Genomic DNA, 26,408 nt, shown 5'->3' with positions numbered 1-26,408 from the left:
TTTAAGCACCAAGTAAACGTCCTTCTCAACCAACATGATCTAACCATATCAACGTTTTGTTGAATTTTCTTCCTTCATATGTTTACTCAGTTTCCCTTTAAGTGCATCTGTTTGTTTAGAAAGAGGTTTCTGCATTTGGATTTTGACAATTGAATGTATGTGGCTCTTTGACCTTGGCATGGGTAAAATATTTAGATTTTGTTCTTGCCTACACTTTGGTTAAATCACCAAACAGTGAAAGTTCTTGGATGTTTTGATACCAGTGTCTTTTTAATGGAAGCAAAAAATAATTTCAGCTATGTAGTGTAAGCATAAATCACTTTTAAGTCAATCATTATACAAATGCAGAGTAAAACACCCTAAGTTCTAAGTCAATAATATCTTTCAGGAAGACAGCTCCCACTTTACCTCTGTTACATCTTTACTACCTCCAGTAACTTTGTCTTCTGAATGAGATTGCTAATTAATTCCTGGTCATGAGCAGTTTTCTAATATAGACCTTGTCTCATAGATATCAAATCAATATTGTTCAAAATCATTTTGATCGTTAGTTCCTTATAGGCTGCACAGAGAGAGACTTTCATTCAATCAGTTTAAATATAAGTCATGATTTGGAGATGCCGGTGTTGGACTGGGGTGTACAAAATTAAAAATCACACAACACCCGGTTATAGTCCAACACAATCACCTGATGAAGGAGCGTCGCTCCGAAAGCTATTGTGCTTCCAATTAAACCCTGTTGGACTATAACCTGGTGTTGTGTGATTTTTAAGTTTAAATATAGAGTTTAATTGGATGTCATCAAGTCTTAACTCTAACCATTAAAGCTGTATAGATGAATGTAGGTTTTGCTTGTTGAGCTGGAAGGTTCATTTCCAGATGTCTCGTTGCCCTACTAGGTAACATCTTCCTGTTCCTTTTCTCAGGGGGTAGTAGATGGGGTCTAATTTGATGTGTTTGTTGATAGAGTTTCAGTTGGAATGCCATGCTTCTAGGAATTCTCGTGCATGTCTTTGTTTGGCTTGTCCGAGGATGGATGTGTTGTCCCAGTCGAAGTGGTGTCCTTCCTTATCTGTATATAAGGATACTAGTGAGAGAGGGTCATGTCTTTTTGTGGCTAGTTGGTGTTCATGTATCCTGGTGGCTAGTTTTCTGCCTGTTTGTCCAATGTAGTATTTGTTATAGTTCTTGCACGGTAGTGACCTCACCACAGGAAATAACATCACCGCAGGAAATGACATTACCAACCCAAAGAAACCCAAACATTTATAGAAAGCAGGAATTTTCAGCATCGCTTCACCTGAGGCCCACTGAAGATGTTACCTAGTAGGGTAATTAAACATCTGGCAATGAACCTTCCTGCTCAGCGAGCAAACCTACATCCAAAACCTCAATCTGAGCTACAAATCTTCTCAAAATTTGCTGTATAGATGAAATCTGTTCTGCTTCCTTTTGTAATCTTCACCATCTGTTCGTTAGCCAATATTCAAGGTCACGTTATATGCAGTCAATAAAAAGGAGTGTGGAATTTCTGAAATAGGAACACGGGAGCACCTATTTAACTACGATTTCAATTAATAGAATATGTTCATGCAAACCAAGTTAATTTTTGAGAAGGTGCTTGCTCCATGTTCATTATGGTACAATTCAGTGTTTCCTTTGGGTGGGGGTAGTGAATTTGGACAAGGTTAAGTTTTCATCCTCTTTCACTTTTCCTCAACATGTTCCTGACGTGCGGGCACGGTACTGATATTGGTTTGCATGCAGGGAGTGGGGGTGACTTCCAATGCCAATTTGATTGTAAGTGAGAAGAGAACAGGCTTCTTTAGGCTTTGAATAGATACTGGAGAGACTGCCACTGTTTGAGAGATTTGTGTTGAGTAATTTGCAATGTTTATCTATAATGGATAAGCTGTTTACCCATATGGAGCAATGACTTCTGTTATCTTCAGTGAGCATACCCTGTAATTTTAGGAGAAAGTGAGGTACATCTCTGGGACACGCACCAAGCAACCCTACTGCCCTGTGGCTGACCACTTCAACTCCACCAAGGACATGCTAGTCCTGGGCTGCATCCACCGCCAAATCCTAGCCACCCAACTCCTGAAGGAAGAACACCTCATCATCCTCTTTGGGATCCTCCGACCACCCGGCATCAATGTTGATTTCACTAGTTTCCTCATCTCCTGTCCCTATCCAAATCCAACCCTCCAACTCGGCACCGCTCTCTTGAACTGCCCTACCTGTCCATCTTCCTTCCCACCTATCTGTTCCACCCTCCACTCTGAACTACCACCATCACACACACGCCCCCACCACACAACCCCCCCCCCCCCACAACCTTCATCTACTTATTGCCTTCCAAGCTACCTTTGGCAATTTAACATAGAATCTGGTAACATTGTGTTTGGATGGAACAGGATGATAACATTTTACTGTTTCTCCCCAAAGACTGCTGAAACTATGTTTTCCAAATGAATGAAGGTATTCTTCCAATAGAACAGAGATTTAGCTGCAAAATGTGATTGACCAAACCCAAATTAAAATTTGATCAAGCTTTGATTCAAATAGCTTTCAATGAACAAAATGATAACTTGCATTTATATCATGTCTTCAATTTATAAAGTCACCCAAGGAGATTTACAAGGCCAGTATCATACAACACGAGGCACCAGATAATATGGTGACAGTTGATCAAAAAATTGGTCAGAAGCAGATTTTAAGAGATGCTATTAAAGGGGACAAAAAGATGGGGAAGTTTAGGGAGGGAATTTCAGAGTTTGGGACCTAGCCAGTTAAACACGCAGCCACCAATGATGGGTCAGTTTAAATACAGGAGGTGCAAGTGATCTAAATTGGAGGAAGGCAGAGACCCTCGGCTGTAGCGTTAGCAATTAAGAGATGGGAAGTGGCAAGGAGACAGAAATTTGAAAAGAAATATGAGAACATTGAAAGTACATGCATTGCAAAGCATTACATGAACATTAATATTGTAATATTTCAAGTGCTAAGATTTGAACTTAGTTTGAGTTTGTAGCATAACTTGACAGGACGTTATAATATGGAATTCATGATTATGAATTATATCTAATTTTCTACCGATCTTGTGTATGTTAACTACAAAATATTCGCTTCTTTCTACACATTTAAGCAAAATGTCATAGACTTAAATGCAACAGCATCACAGATTAACACCGGAACAGAAATAGACCATTCAACTCAGTTGCTTTAGCACTGGTTAAGATAGACTGGGATTGATACCACAATCAGTTACCACCGAACGCTTGAAGGAGACATGACTAAGAGAATTTTGAGGTTCTACTATTGCAGCCTTGTCTTGACCTCTACTTCCTGTGATCTTGGAATTGCACCTACTGTTCTGACTGTCTTTAAAATGATGTATTTTTGTCTGCCAGATAATGCATTGCTCTGAGTATCTGAGTTCAAATTATTTTTACAGTTCCAACTCTTTAACAATGCACAGATTTGACAAAAGTAATTTCTTTTGCAAATCATCTGATCACGAACATTGAGTTTCTATATATTTCTTGCTTTCTAGATGATCTTCCAGAATTGAAAGCAGTAGAGACTGACAGAACCATACCTACAGCCTTCCAACTAAGCAGTGAAGTGTCTCATCAAGAATGCCAGAGGTCTGCTCGTACCGTGTGCACCTCTAGATCACCTGATAGTGCCTTGCCACCTTTCACAAGTGAATCTGGTGTAAATTGGCTGACTGAACTGGCTAATATAGCCACTAGCCCACAAAGTCCTCTCATGCAGTGCACATTTTATGACAGGTTTGTATATATTGTATATTAGTTGCATGAACATGTTGTAATGGCTGAAGATGTATGAATATTGCTGTTGAACATAACTGCCAACACTTGCTGTCAGTATATACAATTTAAACTTGTTGAATTATTTACAGCAAATTCTGAATATTATAAATGCTAAGACTGTAGGACTGAGCACAAATTTGGATATGATGGAGGCTTTCAAGAAAAGTACAAGAATAATTGTTGGATATTTTATTCTAATTGAACAAATCAAATTAGTATCATGGAGGATGAATTCATAGAATCATGGGATGGTTTCTTAGAACGATAAGTTCTGGAACCAATTAGCAAACATAACATTCTAGATCTGGTAATGTATCATGCAACAGGATTAAGTTGCAATCTCATAAAAGAGCCTCTAGGCATGAATAACGTGATTGAATTATTTTGCATTCAGTTTGAATTTGATTCATATAGGTTAAGATTGAATAAGCACAGTCACAAGTGTATGAGGCCAGAATTATCTAAAGTGGACTGGGAAAAGTAGAAAATATTTTGTAACTCAACAAAAAAGTATTCTCTTGAGGAAGAAATATTTTTATGCAAAAAAATGCACCATCCATGATGTACAGTTAAGGATGCTATTCAGTTGAAAGAAAAGACTAACAATATTGGAAGGATTAGTGACAGACCTGAAGATTAGTAAGATAAGTAACATTTTACAAACCGGCAACAAATTACTTACAAAAGGGAGAAATTTTAGAATGAGAGACAACTAGAGAGAAACAGTTAAAGCTTTTCTACCAATTATATAAAAAAAAGCTAAATGTAAAACTTGTCTGTTGCAGGGTGAAACAGGTTAATAATGGGAATCAAGGCAATTTCAGAGACTTTGATCAAGTACTTTGTATTTGTGACAAAACAGAAGTTGCTGGAAAAGCTCAGCTGGTCTGGCAGCATCTGTGAAGAGAAATCAGAATTAATGTTTCGGATCCGGCGACCCTTTCTCACAACAGTTCTAAGGATGGATCACTGAATCTGAAACGTTAATTCTGATTTCACAGATGCTGTCAGACCCGCTGAGCTTTTCCAGCGACTTCTGTCTTTGTTTCTGATTTACAGCATCTGCAATTCTTTCCGCTTTTACTTTGTATTTGTATTCATAGTAGAAAATACAAAAATCATCCCATGACAGTCCGAATAAAGATTGGAGGTAGGAATGAGAAACTTAAAATAATCACAATTACCTTGGAAAAAGAATGTCAAAACGTAATGGGACTGCAGGTGCCTGGATGTGATGGCTTGCATCCTCGAGTCTTCAAGGGAGTGGTTGTGGCCATATTGGGTGCATTGGTTGTAAACTTTCAAAATTCTTTAGATTCTGGAAAGATCCTAGCAGATTGGAAGAATACGTATGTAACACAATTATTCAAGAAAGGGACAAAAAGAAGGAACAATGTATAGGTCTGCCAGTCTAACATACATCACTGGGAAATGCTAGAATCCATTAGTAAGAGATAGTCACGGGGCAATTAGAGAATTGTAACATAATCAGGCAGAGTCACCATGCTTTTCTGAAAGAGAAGTTGTACTTGACAAAATAGCACAATGTGGGAATATGAGAGTTTGTTCACTTTGGCTGGAAGAATAGAAAAGCAGAATATTGTTTAAATGGCGAAAGACATCTGGTTGATGGATAAAGAAGTCTTCAGGATAGTAGATGGTGACTAGTGGAGTTCAGCAGAACTCCATGTTGAGGCCGCAAACTATTCATGTTATACATTAACAATCTGGACAAAGGAACTGAGGGCGTTGCTAAATCTGGGGTTGACGCCAGGATAAGTGGAGGGGCAGGTAGTGTTGAGGAAGCTAGGAGGCTGCAGAAAGACTTGGACGTGCTAGGCGAGTGGGCAAAGAAGTGGTAGATGTAATACAATGTGGGAAATTGTGAGATTATATATTTTTTGTAGGAGGAATAGAGATGGTAACATTTTTACATGGGGAAAGGCTTTGGAAATCTGTAATATAAAAGGACTTTGAGAATCCTAGTTCCGTATTTTCTAAAGGTTAATATGCAGGTTCAGTTGGCAGATGGGAAGGCAAATGCACTCTTAGCATTCATTTTAAGACAGCTGGAACACAACAGAACTGTAAGTTGAGGCTGTATAAGGCTCTGGTCAGACTGCATTTGGAATATTGAGGGTAGTTTTGGGCCCCCTATTTAAGGAAGGATGTGCTGGCTTTGGAGGGTATCCAAAGGAGGTTTACAAGAATGATCTCTGGAAAGAAGGGCTTGTCGTGTGAGGAACAGTTGAGGGCTTCGGGTCTATAGCTGGAGTTGGGAGAGTCTGATTGAAACTTACAGAATACTGAGAGCCCTGGATAAAGTGGATGCGGGCAATGTGGTTCCACCAATAAGAGAGACTAGGACCTGAGGACACAGCTTCGGACTGAAGGGATGACCCTTTAGAACTGAGATGAGGAATTTAGAAAATCCTGACGGTGTGGAAACAGGCCACTCAGTCCATTGAGTCCATACTGACCTTGCGAAGAGCATCTCACCCAGACCCCCCTCCCTATCCTATCCCTGTAAGCGTGCAGTTTCCATGGCTAATACGCCTAACCTACACATTGCTGAACACTATTAGCATTTTACCATGGCCAGTCTACCTAGCCTGCACATCTTTGGACTGTGGGAGGAAACCTATGCAAATATGGGAGAATGTGCAAACTCCACATGGACAGTTGTCCCTGGAATTGAACCTGGGTCCTTTGGTGTTGTGAGGCAGCAGTGCTAACCACTGAACCATCGTGTTGTTGTTTTTTCTTACTGATCCTAATATCAACCTTTCCCTCAATCCCTCCAGTTGCAGACCAGCTGCTCTGGTTTCCAGCCCCCTGCCACTCTTTAAACCCTCCTGAGGAGCGTTAGCGAACCTGCCTGTGAGGATATTGGTTCCTCTCCAGTCTAGGTGCAACCTGTTCCTCTTGTCCAGGTCCTCCTGTCCCAGACGTGGTCCCAATGATCGAAGAACTTGAAACCTTGGCCCCTGCAATCAGAGGGTGCTGCATCTTTGGAGCCCATTGCCAAGAATGCTGTGGAGACCAAGTCACTGAGTATATTTGAGACAGAAATAGATAGGTTCTTGATTAATAAGAGGATCAGAGGTTACAGGAAGAATGGGGGTGAGAAATGTATCAGTCATGATCAAATGGCAGAGCAGACTTGATGGGCCTAATGGCTTAATTCTGCTCATTTATCTTTTGGTTGGGCTGTAGTGTAGACTGATATGGGTGCCCTTGTACATGAATCACAAAATGTTAATATGCAGATACAGCAAGTAATGAAGTCAAGTGCAATGTTGGCCTTTAACACTCCGTCCCTCATTCAATAATGTAAGGAATTCTTGCTAAAATTACGATTGCCTTATTGGTACAATAGCACATAGAATACTGTGAATGATTTTGGTCACTTTAAGGAGGCTTTCGCTAGAGAAGGTTCACTTAACCTCTTCATTCCCAGAATTAACTATCTTGGAGAGGAAAGGATAAGCCATTTCATCCTATATCCACTGGAGATTAGAGGAATGAGTAATGATCTTTTCTGAATGTACAGGATTATGTGGGGGCTTGACAGGATGGATGCTGGGAAATCTAGGACAAGAAGGCAAGCTTTAAAAGCTGATGAGTCACCAGACTCAAAGCCTTAACTCTGTTTTCATCCCACAGATGCTGCCAGGTCTGTTCATTTTTGCCAGCAATTTCTGTTTTTGTCAAAAATAAGCAGTTTCCCTTTTTTATGTTAGAGATCACAAGGAATTCCTTCTTGCAATGTCATATGTCATTTGATTTCCCTTCCACAGAAAACTCTGGAAGCTGGTCATTGAATAATTCAAGACTGGATTAGATAAATTTCTGATCGAGAATTGAAGTTATGGGCACAAGCTGGTTGTGGAGTTAAAACCATAATCAGATCAGCACAATCTTATCGAATGATGGTGGAGGGTCAGTGGATGAAATGGCCTACTCCTATTTCTTATGACCATATAATATGTGAAGCAATTACTGCAGACATTTTAGAGTCATATATATACAGCATGGAAACAGACCCTTCGGTCCAACCCGTCCATGCAGACCAGATATTCCAACCCGATATAGTTCGGCATTCTTTTTTGATTGCTTCTCGTGCCAATTCCTATTGATAACCCTTGAACAACTTCTCCATTCCATACTTGAGGCTTTCTATTAATTGCTTTGTGCAGTGGCTACTGTACATGAGCATATGGTCACAGGGTATTAGATCACAGAAGAAGGCCAATTCAACCATCGAGTTTTTGCTAGCCTTCAGCAAAACAGTTGAGTCAGTTCCATTTCTCCTCCAAATTAATTATTTTTTTCAACTTAGCTTCTATGGTTTAAAGGATGACAATAAAAGAAAGGAGCAGGACTGGGCTATTTGGCCCGTGACCCTGCTCCACAGTAGTTTTAAGATATTTTCACATTAACTTCATCCCTAATCTGTGCTATGTCCATTTTTATAATACATTCATGGGATTTGAATGTCATTGGCAAGGCCAGCAGCATCTATTACACATTCCAACTTACCTTTGAAATCTGGTTGTGATTAGCTACCTTGAAGTGCTTCAGTTCATGCAGTCTAGGTACTTATAAAAAGTTATGAAAGAATTCTAAAATTTTAACCCAGTGACAGTGAGGGATATAGTTCCGAATCAGGATGGTGAGTGGGTTGGAAGGGAACCTTCTGGTGGTGATAGTGTTCTTAAATGCCTACTGCGCTTTTCATTCTTAGTGGTGGAGTTTGCAGATTTGAAAGGTGCTTTTGAAAGAGGCCTTGCAAATTGTTGCAGTGTACCTTGTAGCTTATGACATCAAGATGAGTGGTACAGCAAAGTGTGATGAGGACTCTGAAAGTTTGCGAAGGGGTATAGATAGTTTAAGCGAATGCGCAGAGATCTGGAAGATGGAGTACAATTGTGTTAAATGTGAAGTCATCCATTTTGGTAGGAATAACAGTAAAAAGGACTATTATTTGAATGGTAAAGAATTGTAGCATGCTACTGTGCAGAGGGATCTGGGTGTCCTTGTGCATGAATCACAGAAGGTTTGCTTGCAGATGCAACAAGTAATTAAGGTAAATGGAATTTTGTCCTTCATTGTTAGAGGGATTGAGTTTTAAAGGAGGGAGGTTATGTCACAGCTGTATATGTTACATTGGGAGGATGTAACTGGGTAATTTTCCATTTTGACAGGTAGATGGCAAAATTGTAGCTTATACTGGAACAATTAATCTCTAACTAAAGGCCTCCATCCCTGACACTATTTGCAGAATTTTTTTCTGGCCCTGTAATGCCCAGAATACTATTTCGTGCTTCACTGCAATAAATTATTTCAGCCTCGTATCTCCACAATCCACCAGTTTTCCATAACTCCTCTTGGGTTGGTACACGACTAAAGTATGGTGCAGAACAGTGGTTTCAGTGATTTTTAATGGCAATGGCAGTTTGTGGAAGCCTGGCTCCTTTCCTTGTCCTCAAGCTGCACATACATAACATTTGTGTGTCTCTGCTATTTGATTTAATTTCAAAATAGGATATGCTACTATTGGATACTGTTCAAGAGAGATTCACTGGGATGTAGAGCTTTGACTTATGAAGAACAGGTAAACTGGTTAGGCCTTAACTTCCTTGAAGTATACAAAATTTTGAAGGATCTTGACTGGATGGATATTAAAGATATTTCTGCCAGTGGGCTAATCTTGAAATAAGGGGACATAGCTACAAACGCATTTAAAACCTGAGGCGTAAAGCAATCTCTTCTGGAGGAGTAATGAATGTTTGAGCCTTCAGAATTGAGATTAAAAAAATCACAAAGTATTTAAAATGGAGGTAATTTTATTTTAAAAATCAAATTTTCTTTTGAAATATTGAGAGCTCTGAGGAGCTAGCATGAAAGAGCAGTTGAGGCCTGGGACAGATGAACCTTGATCTTGTAGAATGGCAGGAGAGGGGATGAATGGCTTATTGCTCCTGTTTCTTGGGCTCTTACGGAAGAGTCTACATTTGTGGACACCAACCTTATTGTCCTTGTGATTAGTCAAATAATCTGAATAGGAGACAGGTGTAAGTTAATGTGGATAAATACAATTCACGCCTTTCAATATATGAAATTTAATAATCCGTGTCCATTAGCTAAGATTAAAAAAGCGTGGCATTTAATTATAGTCTAACTGTGACAAAAATCAATGTTACAGCATTTTGTCTGAATCTTTCAGTTCCATTCAGGATATTACTCTATTTACCTGATGGTGAAGATAAATACTCAAAAATTTAAACCATTTTTGACTGACAAGGAAGTAAGTGGGATTGTGTCACCTAGCTTTGGACTGTCCCAGTGCACCTGAGCGCTCCATATGAATGACTGGCATTTCAATCTGGTCCAACAGCAACATGAAAGTTGTACAACAATTGGAAATCCTACTACAGCAACGGCATGTACAACCCAAGTATTGCTGCTTCTACTTCTGAATCAAAAATTAATTTTTCTCACTTTGGTTTGCTGGGCTGTGAAATGACAGATAAGTCCAATGTGTGATCTGCAGACTCTGTCACAAATGGGGAAGACAGTGCCTTAAAGGGTTGCGCTAGTGTTTGAAGATTTCTCTGCTACCTTCAGTGCCTCAGCATGTTTCTAACCAAGTTCCAATATACATCAGCCGACATCGGCCTTCTCCATTTTGAATCACGAGTCAGGGCCCCCATGAGTCAGCACGTCTGTTTGACTTATTCAGAGACTGCTTTAGGACTGCCATAAAGCAGGTCCACTGTCCTCCTTGGAACTGTCTGCATCAACCAAACTCCAAGTGGATGGCTTCCAATTGTTTCCCGAATCTGGGGACACTGATCACTCCGGATCATTCACCCACAATGTGGGCTGCTGAAGGCCGGTTTGCCTGTTTATGCTGGTACACTGGTCACTCTGGATCAATCACCCAGAATGTGCGCGCTGAAGGCTAAAATGATGTCCTGCTGAGCAGAGCTGGTTTTGATGATTAGCATCTTACTGACTGGTAAGGTGTCTTCGGAGAGGATACTGCTATTTAACTGCTACTAGATTTGGAGAATCTTGTAAGTGCATTGCATGTGGAACTTATTCACCTCTTGGACAAGCTATATTAGGTACCTCAAAGTATGTAAGAGCACTGGAGTCACTACCCAGTAAACCATGCCTATAGCCTTGGGTTTGAGATGCATGTTTTCAAAAAACCTTTTTTCCTGAGTCAAAAATTGGTCTGACACATTGGTGGTAGTGATGAATTAATGATCTATACACTTATCAGGTGGAAGGTCCCAAAGTGTGGGAAATGGTCCACATTTTCCAGAATCTCATCATTAATCGTAATTGGATAGGGTGGGTTGTTTTTGTTAGGTGAGCTGTTTGAAAAGGGATTGAATACAGCCAATTTTGTCATATCATTTGGAGAAAGTTTGGACAATAACTTGGAGCTCAGTCTCTGATGAAATAAAACAGATTTTAACAAATAGTTAGCTGATTTTGTTTTAAATTGGAAAATAATTTTGAATAAATAGATTATATGCCTATACTTTCCTTACCAATTGGTGTTGAATAATTTTTAAAAATCCCTATCCTTTAATGTGAAAATGTTTTTTTTAAATGAAATCTTCTGTCTTGGACACTCTCCTACCTGGTAGCTTCACTCTACTTCAGAGGGACTATATTTGTTTTAATGGAAGTTACAAGTTTAACAAGAGTCTGCGCTATATTTGATCAAGAAAGTAAGCCATACTGTACATTTAATGTTTCATCTATTGTCATGGTTTTGTTTTTTCAGAGCTCCAGTGCATATAGTGGCCACAAGTAAAAGTTTACATTCCTATGCTCGTCCTCCTCCAACTCTCTCAGAAAGTGAAATCAACCTCTCTCCAAGTCATTGGGAAAAACAGACCAGTATAAAGCGGGAAAGGGTATGTTTATTTAATTTGGTTGGACTTGGACCATAAGAGGTTGGGTTGAATGCCCTAATTTTGCTCCTTGGAGTCTACTTTGCCATTTGATCATGGCTGATATTTTCTCAACCCCATTGTCTTGCCTTGTCCCCATAACCCTTGATGCCATTACTAATCAAGAACCTGTCTATCTCTGTCTTAAATACATTCAATAACTTGGTCTCTACAGTCGGCAACGGGTTTCACAAATTAACCAAGCTCTCATTGAAGAAATTCTACTTCGTCTCTAAAGGGTCATCCCTTCACACTGATGCTGTGCCCTCAGGTGCTAGTCTGTCCTACTTGTGGAAACATCTCCACATTCACAATATCCAGGCCTTTGAATATTCTGCAAGTTTCAGTCAGATCAGACCTGAAGTCCTAAACCACACTACATAAGACACGCCCTTCATCCCATGGATTATTCTCATAAATCTCCTCTGGACACCCTCCAACATTCTTCCTTGGATCCAGCACCCAGAACTGTTCTCACTATTCCAAATGTGGTCAGACTAGAGCCTTATACAGGCCTGCATTTGTATTCCTGCCTTCTTGAACTGAGTGATTACATTGCATTTGCCTACCTAACAGCTAACTGAACCTGAATGTTAACATTAAGAAAATCCAGACCGAGGACTGCCAAGGCCCTTTGTCCTTCAGATTTCTAGGTTGTCTGCCTTTCTTATTTTAAAAAAAGTCTTCATGCCTCTGTTCTTTATACCTGCATAACCTCAAACCTCCCACATTATATTCCATCTGCCCTCTTTGTCCACTTGCCGAGCATGTCCAAGCCTTCTGCAGCCTCCCCGCTTCCTCAACGCGACCTGTCCAACCATCTAGCTTTCTGTCATCTGCAACAATGCCCTCAGGTCATTAATGTTTAGCATGAATAGCTGTGGTCCCAACACCGTCCCCTGCCGCCATCCTGGAAAAGACCCCTTTATCTCCACTCTGTTTTCTGCCAGTCAGTCTATCCTCTGTCCATCTGAATACTTTGTCCCTAACACAATGGGCTCCTTTCTTATTTAGTAGTTTCCTTTGTAGCACTTTTCAAAGGCTTTCTGGAAATCCAAATAGATTAGGTTCACTGGCGCTCCTTTGTCTAACTTGCTTGTTAACGCCTCAAGAAAATTGTAACACATTTGTCAGGCATGACATCGCCTTAACGAAGCCGTGCTGAGGTTGCCATGCACTTCCAAGTAATCCACAATCTCATCCTTAATAATGGATTCTCAAACCTCATCAATGACTGATGTGATGCTAATCGGCTTTTCGTTTTTTGTTTTCTGCCTCCCTCCCTTCTTAGACACAGGTGTTACATTAGCCATTTTCCAATTCTTGTGACCATCCCTAACTCCAGTGAAACCTGGAAGATTACACCAATTCCTCTACAATCTCTTCTGCTATCTTGTTCAGAACTCTGGTGTGTAGTCATTTGATCCAGTTGATTTTTCTATCTTCATACCTTTTCAGCTTCCTTACCACCACCTCCTTTGTGATGACCACTATACTCATCTTTGCTCCCTGACTCTGTTAAGTTCTGGTATGTTGCGAGTGTTTTCCACTGTGAAAACTGATACCAAGTATCTATTCAGTTCTTCTTTATTTTATTTGTTCCCTATTATTACTACTCCAGCCTCATTTTCCAGTTATCTAATGTACACTCTTGCCTCTCTCTTAGGTATCTAAAGAAATTCAATTGTATGAATCCTCTTTAATATTGTTAACTAGTTTACTCCTATTTCATCTTCTCCCACTTCATATTGCTTTTTAGTTATCTTCTTTTAGTTTTTAACAGCTTCCCAATTATTTGGCTTCCCTCTAATCTTCCACATATGATATGCTTTTTCTTTTGCTTTCTGTATTCTCTGATTTCCCTTGTTACCATGGTTGCCCCATCATCCTCTTAGTATTTTTCTTCTTCTTTGGGATGAATTTCTGCAGTGCCTTCTGCATTACTCCCAGAGACCCCTGCCACTCCACCATCTTATCTGCTCAACTGCCCTTCCAATCAATTCTAGCCAGCTCCCCCACCTCGTGCCTCTGTAGTTACATTTAGTCAATTGTAATACCATTACAACTGATTTAATCATCTTCTCAAGCTGCAGAGTTATTCTCTCATATTATTGTCAATGTGGTCCCTTTGGGTTCCTTCACCTTAAGCTTCCAAATCACGTCTACCTCATTACACATCAGTAAATCCAGAATTTAGTAACTCTGCTTCAAAACCATCTTGTAGACGCTCCTATATTGACATCCCCCATTGAGGTAATGCCTTTCTTACATGCCGTTTCTATTTCCTGATTTATTTTCTGCCCCACATCCTGACTACTGCTAGGAGGCCTGTGTGCGACTCCCATTTGGGCCATTTTTTTTAAACTTTGTGGTTCTTCAACTCTACCTGTACAGATTCTATGCCTTCTGACTCCAAATCATTTTCTATCAAATTTGTATTTTATTAACAAGGCAACCCTGCCCCCTTTGCTCATTTGTCTGTCTTTTTGATAGGACATGTATCCTTGGGTATTTAGTTCCCAGCTCTGATGCCCTTGCAACCATGTCTCTGTGGTACCCACAGCATAGTTCATGCCAGTTTCAATCTGCGCTACAAGCTCATTTACCTTGTTTGGTATATTGCATGCTTTGAAGTTCAAAACCCTCAATCCAATGTTCACTGCCTCCTTCTCCTAGTTGTTCCCTTATCTTTGCCTGAAGCTAGGCCTGACCCTTGCCATACTGTCTGTACTATTAATTGTTCTGGAAACGTTAATCTCTGCTGAGCGCTACCCGCACCCGACTTTTAACATTTTCCATGCACCTGAATCAGTCCCTCCATTCCTTAGTTTAATGCCTTATTCACAGCCCTAGTTACGTGATTCACCAGGACTCTGGTCCCAACACAATTCAGGTGCAGCCTGTCCCATCCGAACAGCTCCCTCCTTCCTCAGGGTTATCTCTTTTGGGGTAGAAGTGACCTGTACAAGAAGGACGGATTGCACTTAAATTGGAAGGGGACTAGTACACTGGCAGGGAAATTTGCAAGAATTGCTTGGGAGGATTTAAACTAGTAAGGTGGGGGGGGTGAGACCCAGGGAGATAGTGAGGAAAGAGATCGATCTGAGACAGGTACAGCTGAGAACAGAAGTGAGTCAAACAGTCAGGGCAGGCAGGGATACGGTAGGACTAATAAATTTAACTGCATTTATTTCAATGCAAGGGGCCTAACAGGGAAGGCAGATGAACTCAGGGCATGGCTAGGAACATGGGACTGGAATATCATAGCAATTACGGAAACATGGCTCAGGGATGGGCAGGACTGGCAGTTTAATGTTCCAGCATACAAATGCTACAGGAAGGATAGAAAGGGAGGCAAGAGAGGAGGGAGAGTGGCATTTTTGATAAGGGATAGCATTACAGCTGTGCTGAGGGAGGATATTCCTGGAAATACATCCAGGGAAGTTATTTGGGTGGAACTGAGAAAGGGATGATCACCTTATTGGAATTGTATTCTCGACCCCCCAATAGTCAGAGGGAAATTGAGAAACAAACTTGTAAGGAGATCTCAGCTATCTGTAAGAATAATAGGGTAGTTATGGTTGGGGATTTTAACTTTTCAAACATCGACTGGGACTGCCATAGTGTTAAAAGGTTTAGATGGAGAGGAATTTGTTAAGTGTGTACAAGACAATTTTCTGATTCAGTATGCGGATGTATCTACTAGAGAAGGTGCAAAACTTGACCTACACTTGGGAAATAAGACCAGGCAGGTGACTGAGGTGTGAGTGGGAGAGCACTTTGGGGCCAGCGACCATAATTCTATTCATTTTAAAATAGTGATGGAAAAGGATAGACCAGATCTAAAAGTTGAAGTTCTAAATTGGAGAAAGGCCAATTTTGACGGTATTAGGCAAGAACTTTCGAAAGCTGATTGGAGGCAGATGTTCGCAGGTAAAGGGACAGCTGGAAAATGGGAAGCCTTCAGAAATAAGATAACAAGAATCCAGAGAAAGTATTTTCCTGTCGGGGTGAAAGGGAAGGCTGGTAGGTATAGGGAATGCTGAAGGACCAAAGAAATTGAGAGTTTGGTTAAGAAAAAGAAGGAAGCATATGTCAGGTATAGACAGGATAGATCGAGTGAATCCTTAGAGTATAAAGAAAGAAGGAGTATACTTAAGAGGGAAATCAGGAGGGCAAAACGGGGACATGAGATAGCTTTGGCAAATAGAATTAAGGAGAATCCAAAGGGTTTTACAAACATATTAAGGACAAAAGGGTAACTAGGGAGAGAATAGAGCTCCTCAAAGATCAGCAAGGCGGCCTTTGTGTGGAGCCACAGAAAATGGGGGAGATATAAATGAATGTTTTGCATCAGTGTTTACTGTGGAAAAGGATATGGAAGATTTGGACTGTAGGGAAATAGATGGTGACATCTTGCAAAATGTCCAGATTACAGAGGAGGAAGTGCTGGATGTCTTAAAACGGTTAAAAGTGGATAAATCCACAGGACCTGATCAGGTGTACCCGAGAACTCTGTGGGAAGCTAGAGAAGTGATTGGGCCTCTTGGTGAGATATTTGTATCATTGATAGTCACAGGTGAGGTGCTGGGAAGACTGGAGGTTGGCAAACGTAGTGCCACTGTTTAAGAAGGGCGGTAAAGACAAGCCAGGGAACTATAGACTGGTGAGCCTGACCCCGGTGGTGGGCAAGTTGTTGGAGGGAATCCTGAGGGGCAGGATATGCATGTATTTGGAAAGGCAAGGACTGATTCGGGATAGTCAACATGGCTTTGTGCGTGGGAAATCTTGTCTCACAAACTTGATTGAGTTTTTTGAAGAAGTAACAAAGAGGATTGATGAGGGCAGAGCAGCAGATGTGATCTATATGGACTTCAGTAAGGCGTTCGACAAGGTTCCCCATGGGAGACTGATTAGCCAATTTAGATTTCATGGAATACAGGGAGAACTAGCCATTTGGATACAGAACTGGCTAGAAGGTGGAGGGTGGTGGTGGGGGGTTGTTTTTCAGACTGGAGGCCTGTGACCAGTGGAGTGCCACAAGGATCGGTGCTGGGTCCTCTACTTTTTGTCATTTACATAAATGATTTGGATGTGAGCATAAGAGGTACAGTTAGTAAGTTTGCAGATGACACCAAAATTGGAGGTGTAGTGGACAACGAAAAGGGTTACTTCAGATTACAACAGGTTCTGGACCAGATGGGCCAATGGGCTGAGAAGTAGCAGATGGAGTTTAATTCAGATAAATGCGAGCTGCTGCATTTTGGGAAAGCAAATCTTAGCAGGACTTATATACTTAATGGTCAGGTCCTAGGGAGTGTTGCTGAACAAAGAGACCTTGGAGTGCAGGTTCATAGCTCCTTGAAAGTGGAGTCGCAGGTAGATAGGATAGTGAAAAGGCGTTTGGTATGCTTTCCTTTATTGGTCAGAGTATTGAGTACAGGAGTTGGGAGGTCATACAGGACATTGGTTAGGCCACTGTTGGAATATTGCGTGCAATTCTGGTCTCATTCCTAACAGAAAGATGTTGTGAAACTTGAAAGGGTCCAGAAAAGATTTACAGGAATGTTGCCAGGGTTGGAGGATCTGAGCTGCAGGGAGAGGCTGAACAGGCTGGGGCTGTTTTCCCTGCAGCGTCTGAGGCTGAGGGGTGACCTTGTAGAGTTTTACAAAATTATGAGGGGCATGGATAGGATAAATAGACAAAGTCTTTTCCCTGGGGTCGGGGAGTCCAGAACTAGAGGGCATAGGTTTAGGGTGAGAGGGAAAAGATATAAAAGAGACCTAAGGGGTAACCTTTTCACACAGGGGGTGGCACTTGTATGGAATGAGCTGCCAGAGGAAGTGGTGGAGGCTGGTACAATTGCAACATCTAAGAGGAATTTGGATGGGTATATGAATAGGAAGGGTTTGGAGGGATATGGGTCGGGTGCTGGCAAGTGGGACTAGATTGGGTTGGGATATCTGATCGGCATGGACGGGTTGGACCGAAGGGTCTGTTTCAATGCTGTACATCTCTATGATTCTCTGACTGCCAATGTCTCCTGAATTTGAACCTGTTCTCTCACATCAGTCTTTGAGCCACATGTTTGCCTGTTTAATGTTATTGACCCTGAGCCAATTTGCTCATCGCTGAGGTAGTAATCCAGAGATTATTACTTTTTGGTTCAGTTTTTTAAAATTTAGCTAGTAGCTGCTCGTATTCCCTCAGTAGGACCTTTTTCTACATATATTGTTGTTACCTTTGTCCACCATGACATTTGGATCTTTCCCCTCCCACACCAACTTCCTCTGCAGCCCAGATGACAGATTTTGAACCTGGGCACGGGGCAAGCAATTACACCTTTTGGACTTGATTTGTAAACATACTGTCATCTAATTTGTGGGAAAATACGTGGTAATATTGATAATATAAACACTCCAATATGCTACTTATCAACTCGAGAAATTGCGATTCCTTAAGGCATATACATGGTTTCATCTGGGTGACTTTCTCATTTGAACTGAAGATTGCCTTCACCCAGTTTCCAAAAAAACCCTGCAGATCAGTTGAAGGGGAAAGTGTCATGATATCAATACAATAGTTCTGCCAAAAGCAACCCTCTGTTAAAAGAAAATTGTAATAACAGCACCATTTAAACTAATGGTGCTGGATTTGTGTTATAAATCAATACACACTTTAAAAGTTTGCACGATAGAAACGGTGTTCCCAATTTGTCAATCGTGTTCAAGTGAATTTGTATTACTGAAGCGTGCACTATAGCAGAACCACTTGTATGTACTTTGATATATTTTTTAAAAGCTTCACTTGTGGAGTTAGTGAAAGAAAATAACTTCCTTATTTTACAACAGGAAAACAGTGAATCAGAGTCAGACATCTTCTGTATGTCATCTCTGTCTGATGATGATGAGCTTGGATGGTCCCACTCATGGCCACAAACTGCTTGGAACTGTTTCATGAAAGGTAAAGCTCTGTTTGTAATGACTTATTAAAGTTATCACTTTGGTCGTGATTTATGGAAATACTTATGAGTAAGGTAAGGGTAAAGTTGTGATAGTCCTACCAGGCAATAGGGTTCCTCTCTCATTAGAGAGAGATGACTACTGTTGGTTTAATATAATAGTCACCACAGCTCGGGAGAGGTTGAGAGGGAGCATCCTTCATGGCAACCTAAGTTGGAGTAGTAATATTGAATATGAGAATGGCAGTTAATTTTGGTGGCTACAGTGTTTTGTACAAATTACTCTTGATAAATAATGTATATTCCAAAATTTCCACTTGTCTGTAGCCTACTGTTGTTTGTTTTTATAGGGACACGCCTGCGCTTCCAGAAGGGTGATGTTAGAGATTGGCAGGATGTTGAAGAATTTGCAAAACTGGAAATTAAGTCGGAAGATGAAAAAGGCTTGAAAATCCATTCACAAAAGGTGGTCACTTCATTTGTCTTGATTTCTAGACTAATTTTTGGAAATTTGATGAAATAGATTTGCAACACCTCAGTAGATTGATTAACAAAAACAAAGAAACATTTATTCATATTTTACTGGGGGATTATTGCAGCATTGGTATTTATTTTTAGTGTTAATAACCTTGAACAAAAGTGTTTGTGAAGGTGTATATCTTGGTGTATAGTGATTCTTTTCAATATTAGGAAACTAGTGACTCAATTGCTGTTAAGCTGCACCCAGTTTTAGTTCTACATTCACGGAAATAAATAACTACTTTTGACGTACAAACGTTTACTTGTTCCTTATTGATAGAGAAAGGCATTAAGTGCTTGATGTGCTCGTAACATAACTGCCATTGTGGAAATCCGTACTTTGACTGAATTGTGCTGTAGTTTCATTTACAACTTAAATTGCACTGAATAGTTTTACACCATGACATAAGTTTTCCACAAGCTCCACACGAAACAAGAAAAAACATTAAGCATGCTGCTTACATGTGCCTAAATGTGTAATATTTTAAAGGAAACATGAAGTTAGCATATTATAATAATTTAATTTCCAATTATTAGTCCTCAGTGTAGTTTTGACTATCTTCATACCTTGGATGATTCTGAGGAAGCAGAATCCACTTAAATTATACTTTCCAGCCTTAGACATTCATTTCTTAAAGCATCTTAATATAGCTTTTGTTTTAATAGTTGAATCCTATTTGTTTATGTAAAAGTGCGTTTGCGAAGTCTTTTTTCCAGTGCAGAAGCAGAATTGTTTCTCTAACTTAAAAAAAAGCTCAAACTAAAGTATCAAGTCACAAGCATGAGTTTATTCACATGAATGTGTAAATAATTTTCAAACTGGATATCCAGAACTAAAATAAGGTCCTGTGGTGAAAAAGAAATTTCTCTCTCAAAGGAGAGCAAAATGTTGGAATCTCCAAAAAAAAAATTGAATTCACAGGTTGATGTTTACAACTTTATTTTGTTGTGTCCATACTCACCATGGTATTTGGGCTGAATGTATTATATCATGTTTCTGACACCAATTGTCAATTTAATAAAAGTGCTGGCAGAGGGGATGAATGATCACTTGTGATGTAGATCATCCACAACAGTAATTGAGAAAAATCTTGAATATTCTTTTCTAATTAGCAGGATATCTTAGGACTTCTGAAGTCTGGATTCCTGTTGATGTGCACTCAACATGAATCATTGTCAAAATGTAGATAGGTCTAATCACCTGAATGTAGCTGGATGGTAGTACATTATCTGGTACTTGATCCCACGTAGATGGTCAGGATTGTGACATGGATCTCCTGTGAATAACAATACTAGTGCTAGAATGGGTATCCCTTATTTGTGCTGATTGAATTGGAAGTGTGGTGTAATTCATCAGCACCTGTTGATGGGGGATCTACAGAAAGGTGTACAAATCCACATATAGTGAGGATCAAGTAAACAGATCTTGAATATTGGTGAAAAAAGACATTTTGTTGAAGCTTTTCATCTTCCGTTTGGGACTGTTTCCAAAAATGACCAAAGGAAAGGGACAACAACATTTTACACTGAAAGGAGTGTACTAATCTCAATTTTGCAGGCTCTAACTGGTAGAGGCATTGTCATGGAGGACACACCAGTTAATAATGAATGGCAGCTGCCAAACTTCGTCAGAGTATTGAGTACAGAACGTTGGTTAGGCCACTGTTGTAATATTGTGTGCAATTCTGGTCTCCTTCCTATCAGAAAGATGTTGTGAAACTTGAAAGGGTTCAGAAAATATTTACAAGGATGTTGCCAGGGTTGGAGGATCTGAGCTATAGGGAGAGGCTGAATAGGCTAGGGCTGTTTTCCCTGGAGTGTCAGAGGCTGAGGGGTGACCGTATAGAGGTTTACAAAATTATGAGGGGCATGGACAGGATAAATAGGCAAAGTCTTTTTCTTGGGGTCAGGGAGTCCAGAACTAGGCTTATGGTGAGAGGGGAAAGATATAAAAAAGAAGTAAGGGGCAACTTTTTCACACAAGGTGGTATGTGTATGGAATGAGCTGCCAGAGAAGTGGTGGAGGCTGGTACAATTGCAACATTTCAGAGGTATTTGGATGGGTATATGAATAGGAAGGGTTTTGAGGGATATGGGCTGGCTGCTGGCAGATGGGACTAGATTGGGTTGGGGATATCTGGTCAGCATGGACGAGTTGGACTGAAGGGTCTATTTCCATGCTGTACATCTCTATGACTTAGTTTAGTTTTAAAGGCAGGTTCAGTCTTGACATTGATTTGCAAACCAAACTAGAGAGCGGCAAGTTGCGTTGAAACATGTGCAGTGTGCACCCATCTGTCTATTCTTTATGACTGTTTGTTTGAACACAACAAAATAGGCTACAGTCATCTCTGGTATATTTGTCACCGCAAAGCCTTGATCAGAGTCAACCTGCTTTGTTAAAAATTCTGACATTTAATGACTTGCACATCTGCAGAAGAACTTTTCTTCCATCAGCAGAACATTGTCATTTTTTCTTGTTATCTTAAAAAATACAATTTTTCTTTAGTTTTGTGTTGCATCATGTATTGTTTTTTGGTGATTAGGCTAGAGTAATTTATCCTGTAATGTGAACACTTCCTACAGAGATTTACTGGCTAATTTGTTGTGAATGTGGCCAGAATTTTGTTGGAGAATTTTGGTCAACTGTCAGGGTTCAGAAGATAGCACAAGCACACATTGACACAGAAATCCGAAAATTGAGTTGTCACTTACTGCACTGCTATAGGATATCTGTAGACACCCATGGAGCTAGCCATCCCTTTGCCATTTTTACAATGCCATTGAAAACTCCATTAAAAGTTGAGCCTCATGCAGTCAGATGTAACTGGATCTTCAAGGATAATCCGGGTAATAACTGTCATTGAATAGATTGACACCTGAAAATTTACATTCATGTTATTAAATGTCACTGTTAAGATTTGTTGCAGGACCTTTTTAAATAAAAAACCGAAAAGTAATTGTTTTGAGTGTTTTCACAATGTTCAGGCTTCTATGTTTACATTTACTTGTTTTTCTTTAAAGTGGTTTGCTTTTAGCCTGGTTGGCAGACTGTACAAATTCTTTAATGTAATTGGTTACTTCGGCAACTTGGTGACATTGTAGTTGCACCTTTGGGAATGCACATTGTGCAATGAATTGCAGCATTCTTCAATAACAGGAAGTAAAATGCTTACCAGAGAGATTACTAAATCTCTCAGCAAGGCTTTCTTCGAAGTAAAAGCAAGGATTCTTGCTAGATGAGAGCCTTTCATTCACTCTTTCATTACCATGCAAACCCAGACTCAAACTAGCCTATGCATTACTGTTTTTTTGTGTTTTGAGCATATATTCAAATAGATTTCTTGAATGTGTTCTGTTTGTTTCAGTAATGTGGCCATAGTAGTCTGAACCTGAACTTGGAAACGTTATACCTGAGGGTTTTTTTTTTCATTCATAGTTGTATTCACTATGTATTCACACAACAGCAAAAGTGCTGGCATGCCATAAGTCTTACTGTGTCAATTGAAAGTCATTTATTTGATAAAGCTAAAAATATGTATTAAAATATATTTAAAGCAAGTTGTATACTAGTTAGCCTTGTATGATTTAAGTGGAATGGAAAAAGATGATCCAAAACAACTTCAAGTTTTAACTTTCTACTTCCTCAGCGTTACAAACTAGGACAAATAATTGCCCATAAAACACATGCTTAGCTTCCACACCTTCAGTGGCAAACACCCTATGACTTACCATGTCAGTTTCTCAAAGCGTTAAGATATTGTCTAGAAGTTTTGTACATGTTTTCCCACTGTGTTCACACAAACTTGCACCTTAATATTTCTAAGGTACATATTGCAATGTATGTCTTGTTGTAAACCTTTTGTAACAATACTGTCTTACCAACCAATATTTATTTAGGCCTATCTAGAAATTCATTCATAAACCCTTTTGTATAGAGTCACATAAATTGGGATGGTCATAAGCCTGGAATTGTATTAAAGGATAAATAAACACTGTCACAGAGGAAAGACTGTTCAGAAATGAGAAATGTTTCTTTTGCTAAATTTGATGTTAAAATGATTTGTTTATCTCCACAGAAATTTAGATTTGGATCCGAAGGGCTAAAGTTAGTGGCTCATACAGAAACAGTTTCCTTTGGGCGTTCAGTACTGAAATTAACCTTTGACCCTGGCAAGTCACAAGTTGGCAAATTAATTGCAGAGTGCAGATTGGACCATCCCTTCTATGTAAAAAACAAAGGTTAGAAATATACTGTTGGTATTGTAATTATTTTCTTTGCTGATTACCAGTAGTGTCAGAATGATCAAGTATTTTTCTGCCAAAATGTGGAATCCAGGTTTTTTTTTCCTTTAAATGCAGGATGGTCTTCCTTTTACCCCAGCTTAACAGTGGTTCATCATGGAATTCCATGTTATGAAATGGAAGTTGGAGATGTCTGTTTACCTCCTGGACATCCAGATGCTAACAACTTTGATGATTCTGGAGTTTTTGACACATTTAGGAGGTGAAGTATATTTGTCTTGATCTGTTTATTTGCAAATGATGTTTTGTTTTAAATTACAAATGATACTTTTAGCTTAATGTATCCTGAAATTTTAGGTATAAACAACTTGCATTAAAAGTTTAATTAATTTACTTGTGTAAATCATACCAGTTCTTAAAATTATAAAATTACGTAATAAAGATGTTTGTGCACTAAAATGTGAAAAATGGATATTTCTAAAATGATCAGTAAGACTGACTTTATGTATAATTTGACCATTAGTTTCATTGGAATCATCCAGTATAGCTGGAATTTCATTTATGACATATTTCAAAATATCACATCAAATACAATGTTGCTCTTTAAGAAACAAAGGATAAATACTGCAATTCAGCTAAAATTTGAACCTTGATCTTCAGTTGCACTTAGTTTTATCAGTTCAAAGATTTTTTTTTTAAACACATATAGTGATTCAGTGATTTATAGTTGGTGATTAAGCTGAAATGTTAATTGATTTTTAATGAGAGGCTTATTTTGGTATCAGTGTGTTGAATTGGTATTGCAGTGCATTGAATGGGTATTGCAGTGCATTGGTGAAGCAATGTTATGTGCCACAAAATGATGGGTTGTGTCTCTACATCAAATATTTCCCCATGTGCTGCATTTTTGATCTTGGCACATGCCCTCATAGAACTACAAAGCAGAAAGAAAGCAATTTCTCAGAAGCAGAGGCAAAATTTCAGGCAATTAGCCTAATTCTATTCTTTTTTACATATTAACTGTTTAAAAATTTGACACTATTCACTGAACACTTGCTTTAGAATAAATGTGTCTGCTTTTCCTCTCCAACTAAGTTTGGAAAATTTTAAGTCAGGAAATACTTTTAAAGCAATGTGAAGTACTGAAAAGCTAAGTATTCACACTATTTTTGTGTGCTAAATTAACCCTTTACACACACCTCAATAATTATATTTTCTTATGTAATTGTCCATAATATTTTGCAGCAAACTGTGCTTTAAGAAGGTCCCTGTTTAAATGGAGGTCATTTTATCATTTGAAAGCATCACTTTTTTGCTGTTTACTGTTTTGCTAAGGCTATTTGCAATGTTTAATTGTCACATCCACCACCCATAAGAGTTTCCACAATAGGGTACTAGATTACACTTAAAGACCCAAGATTCAACGTACTTTTACTTTTGGAGCAAAATAAAGTTAAAGATTAGCTTTTCATTTGCCTTTGTGTACTTTTTGATATTTTCCATTTTGATAAAGCCCTGCAAACGTTCTTAATGTATAAATGGGGGTTACAGTTTAATGCATGCATGACTGTGATGAACAATCCTGACCCTTTCTTGCATTCTTCATCTGACATTTTCTTTACTATCCCATCTGCTTTTTCTGTTAGAAAATGTATTCATAGTATGCAGACAAATAAGTAGTGTTGGTTTACATAGCATTCTTCTGTAGTGGAATGTAAGGAGCTGGGTAGGCTGGTATGCAATCCTGGCAGGAGGATAGAATTATCATATGACAAGTCCACATAAGCAGTTTTCATTGAAAATTCCTATGTCTAAATTGAGTATGTTGCAAAATTTCCTTTTGTGAATGTGCATCTACTAACTCCTCCTCTAATTAGTACAAGTAAACAATGAGCATGCATTATCTTGCTCACAGCACTGTATAAATGGTGCCAGCTTTACCTGGTAGTTCAGCTGTGACTATAAGCAAACTTTGTTTTAATCATCACTCTTGATTTAAATTGGCAAAAATTACATAGTTACTGCAAAGTTTACTATATTCTCTCCAATTAGTGTTTTAAAATTCATTTACCTCAATGAAAATATATTTGTTCAATTGAATGGCCACATGAAATATTAACAGTTGATTCAATTTCAAGTCAATTTCTCCTCAAATACCACCATCTACTGCAATATGAGTAGTCAGTTAAGATTGTGATTGAGATGGCTGTCTGCCAGTAAGTTTTATTTAAGGCAAAGTTGCATTATAATTTGTGATTTTATTCTGTAAATTGCATTGTGTATACCTCTGAATTGCATTTCTATTAATTAGTGTGTTTTCAGACTTATGTGGATCTTTTGATGATTTGCTGTAGCTCAGTATCTATTTCAGAAAATTGTCGAGATTGAATCATTGTAATTTTAATACTAAAGAAAGTAAAGACTTAAATTAATCTATTTTGTTTGTAAATAATTTCTTTTGAAAGCATTTTAATCATAAGACCTATTTTAAAGATTGTCATGTTTAAGTGTACCAGGTTTAGTATTAAAGAATGTTTGTCACTGCTTATCAGACCAACATGAAATAGTGTTGTTTGAGTTTCCTCACTGATAGTGGCACATAGGGCAATTCTATATTGTGACTTTGTAATTCTGTCTCCCTCTTTATTTTCGCTTAATCTCTTAGCCACTCCAATAATCTAATGTTTGATTTTACAAAGTAGTTGAGGACAAGCAAGTTGCATGTTTCTAGTTATGTGGAGGTACAACATAGTGGTTGTAGAGTCTGAAATGAATGGAATAGGATGCACCAATGCAAGAGTTCCATAATATAAATAGAAAAACTGATTGCTATTTGGGAATTACAGAATTAGTGTTTAGAATAC

The 26,408-nt window shown here is 39.1% G+C and overlaps 1 protein-coding gene across 5 annotated transcripts in view; it reads left to right on the top strand.

The window, feature by feature from the left end:
• hbp1 (HMG-box transcription factor 1) overlaps window positions 1–26,408 on the top strand; it is a 48,610-nt gene that overhangs the window by 11,308 nt on the left and 10,894 nt on the right. For all 5 annotated transcript variants that reach the window (XM_043713662.2, XM_043713664.2, XM_043713663.2 and 2 more), the window contains 6 exons: window positions 3,560–3,800; window positions 11,650–11,782; window positions 18,671–18,782; window positions 19,131–19,246; window positions 23,379–23,541; window positions 23,662–23,806. In XM_043713662.2, the coding sequence (XP_043569597.2) occupies window positions 3,560–3,800; window positions 11,650–11,782; window positions 18,671–18,782; window positions 19,131–19,246; window positions 23,379–23,541; window positions 23,662–23,806 (910 nt within the window). The remainder of the gene's footprint in view (window positions 1–3,559; window positions 3,801–11,649; window positions 11,783–18,670; window positions 18,783–19,130; window positions 19,247–23,378; window positions 23,542–23,661; window positions 23,807–26,408) is intronic.

The sequence above is a fragment of the Chiloscyllium plagiosum genome, unplaced genomic scaffold (assembly GCF_037043375.1).
Source record: "Chiloscyllium plagiosum isolate Xiang-an unplaced genomic scaffold, Cpla_swu_hap1 HiC_scaffold_23, whole genome shotgun sequence".
Taxonomy (NCBI): Eukaryota; Metazoa; Chordata; class Chondrichthyes; order Orectolobiformes; family Hemiscylliidae; genus Chiloscyllium; species Chiloscyllium plagiosum.
This window is presented reverse-complemented; position numbering and strand designations above follow the sequence as displayed.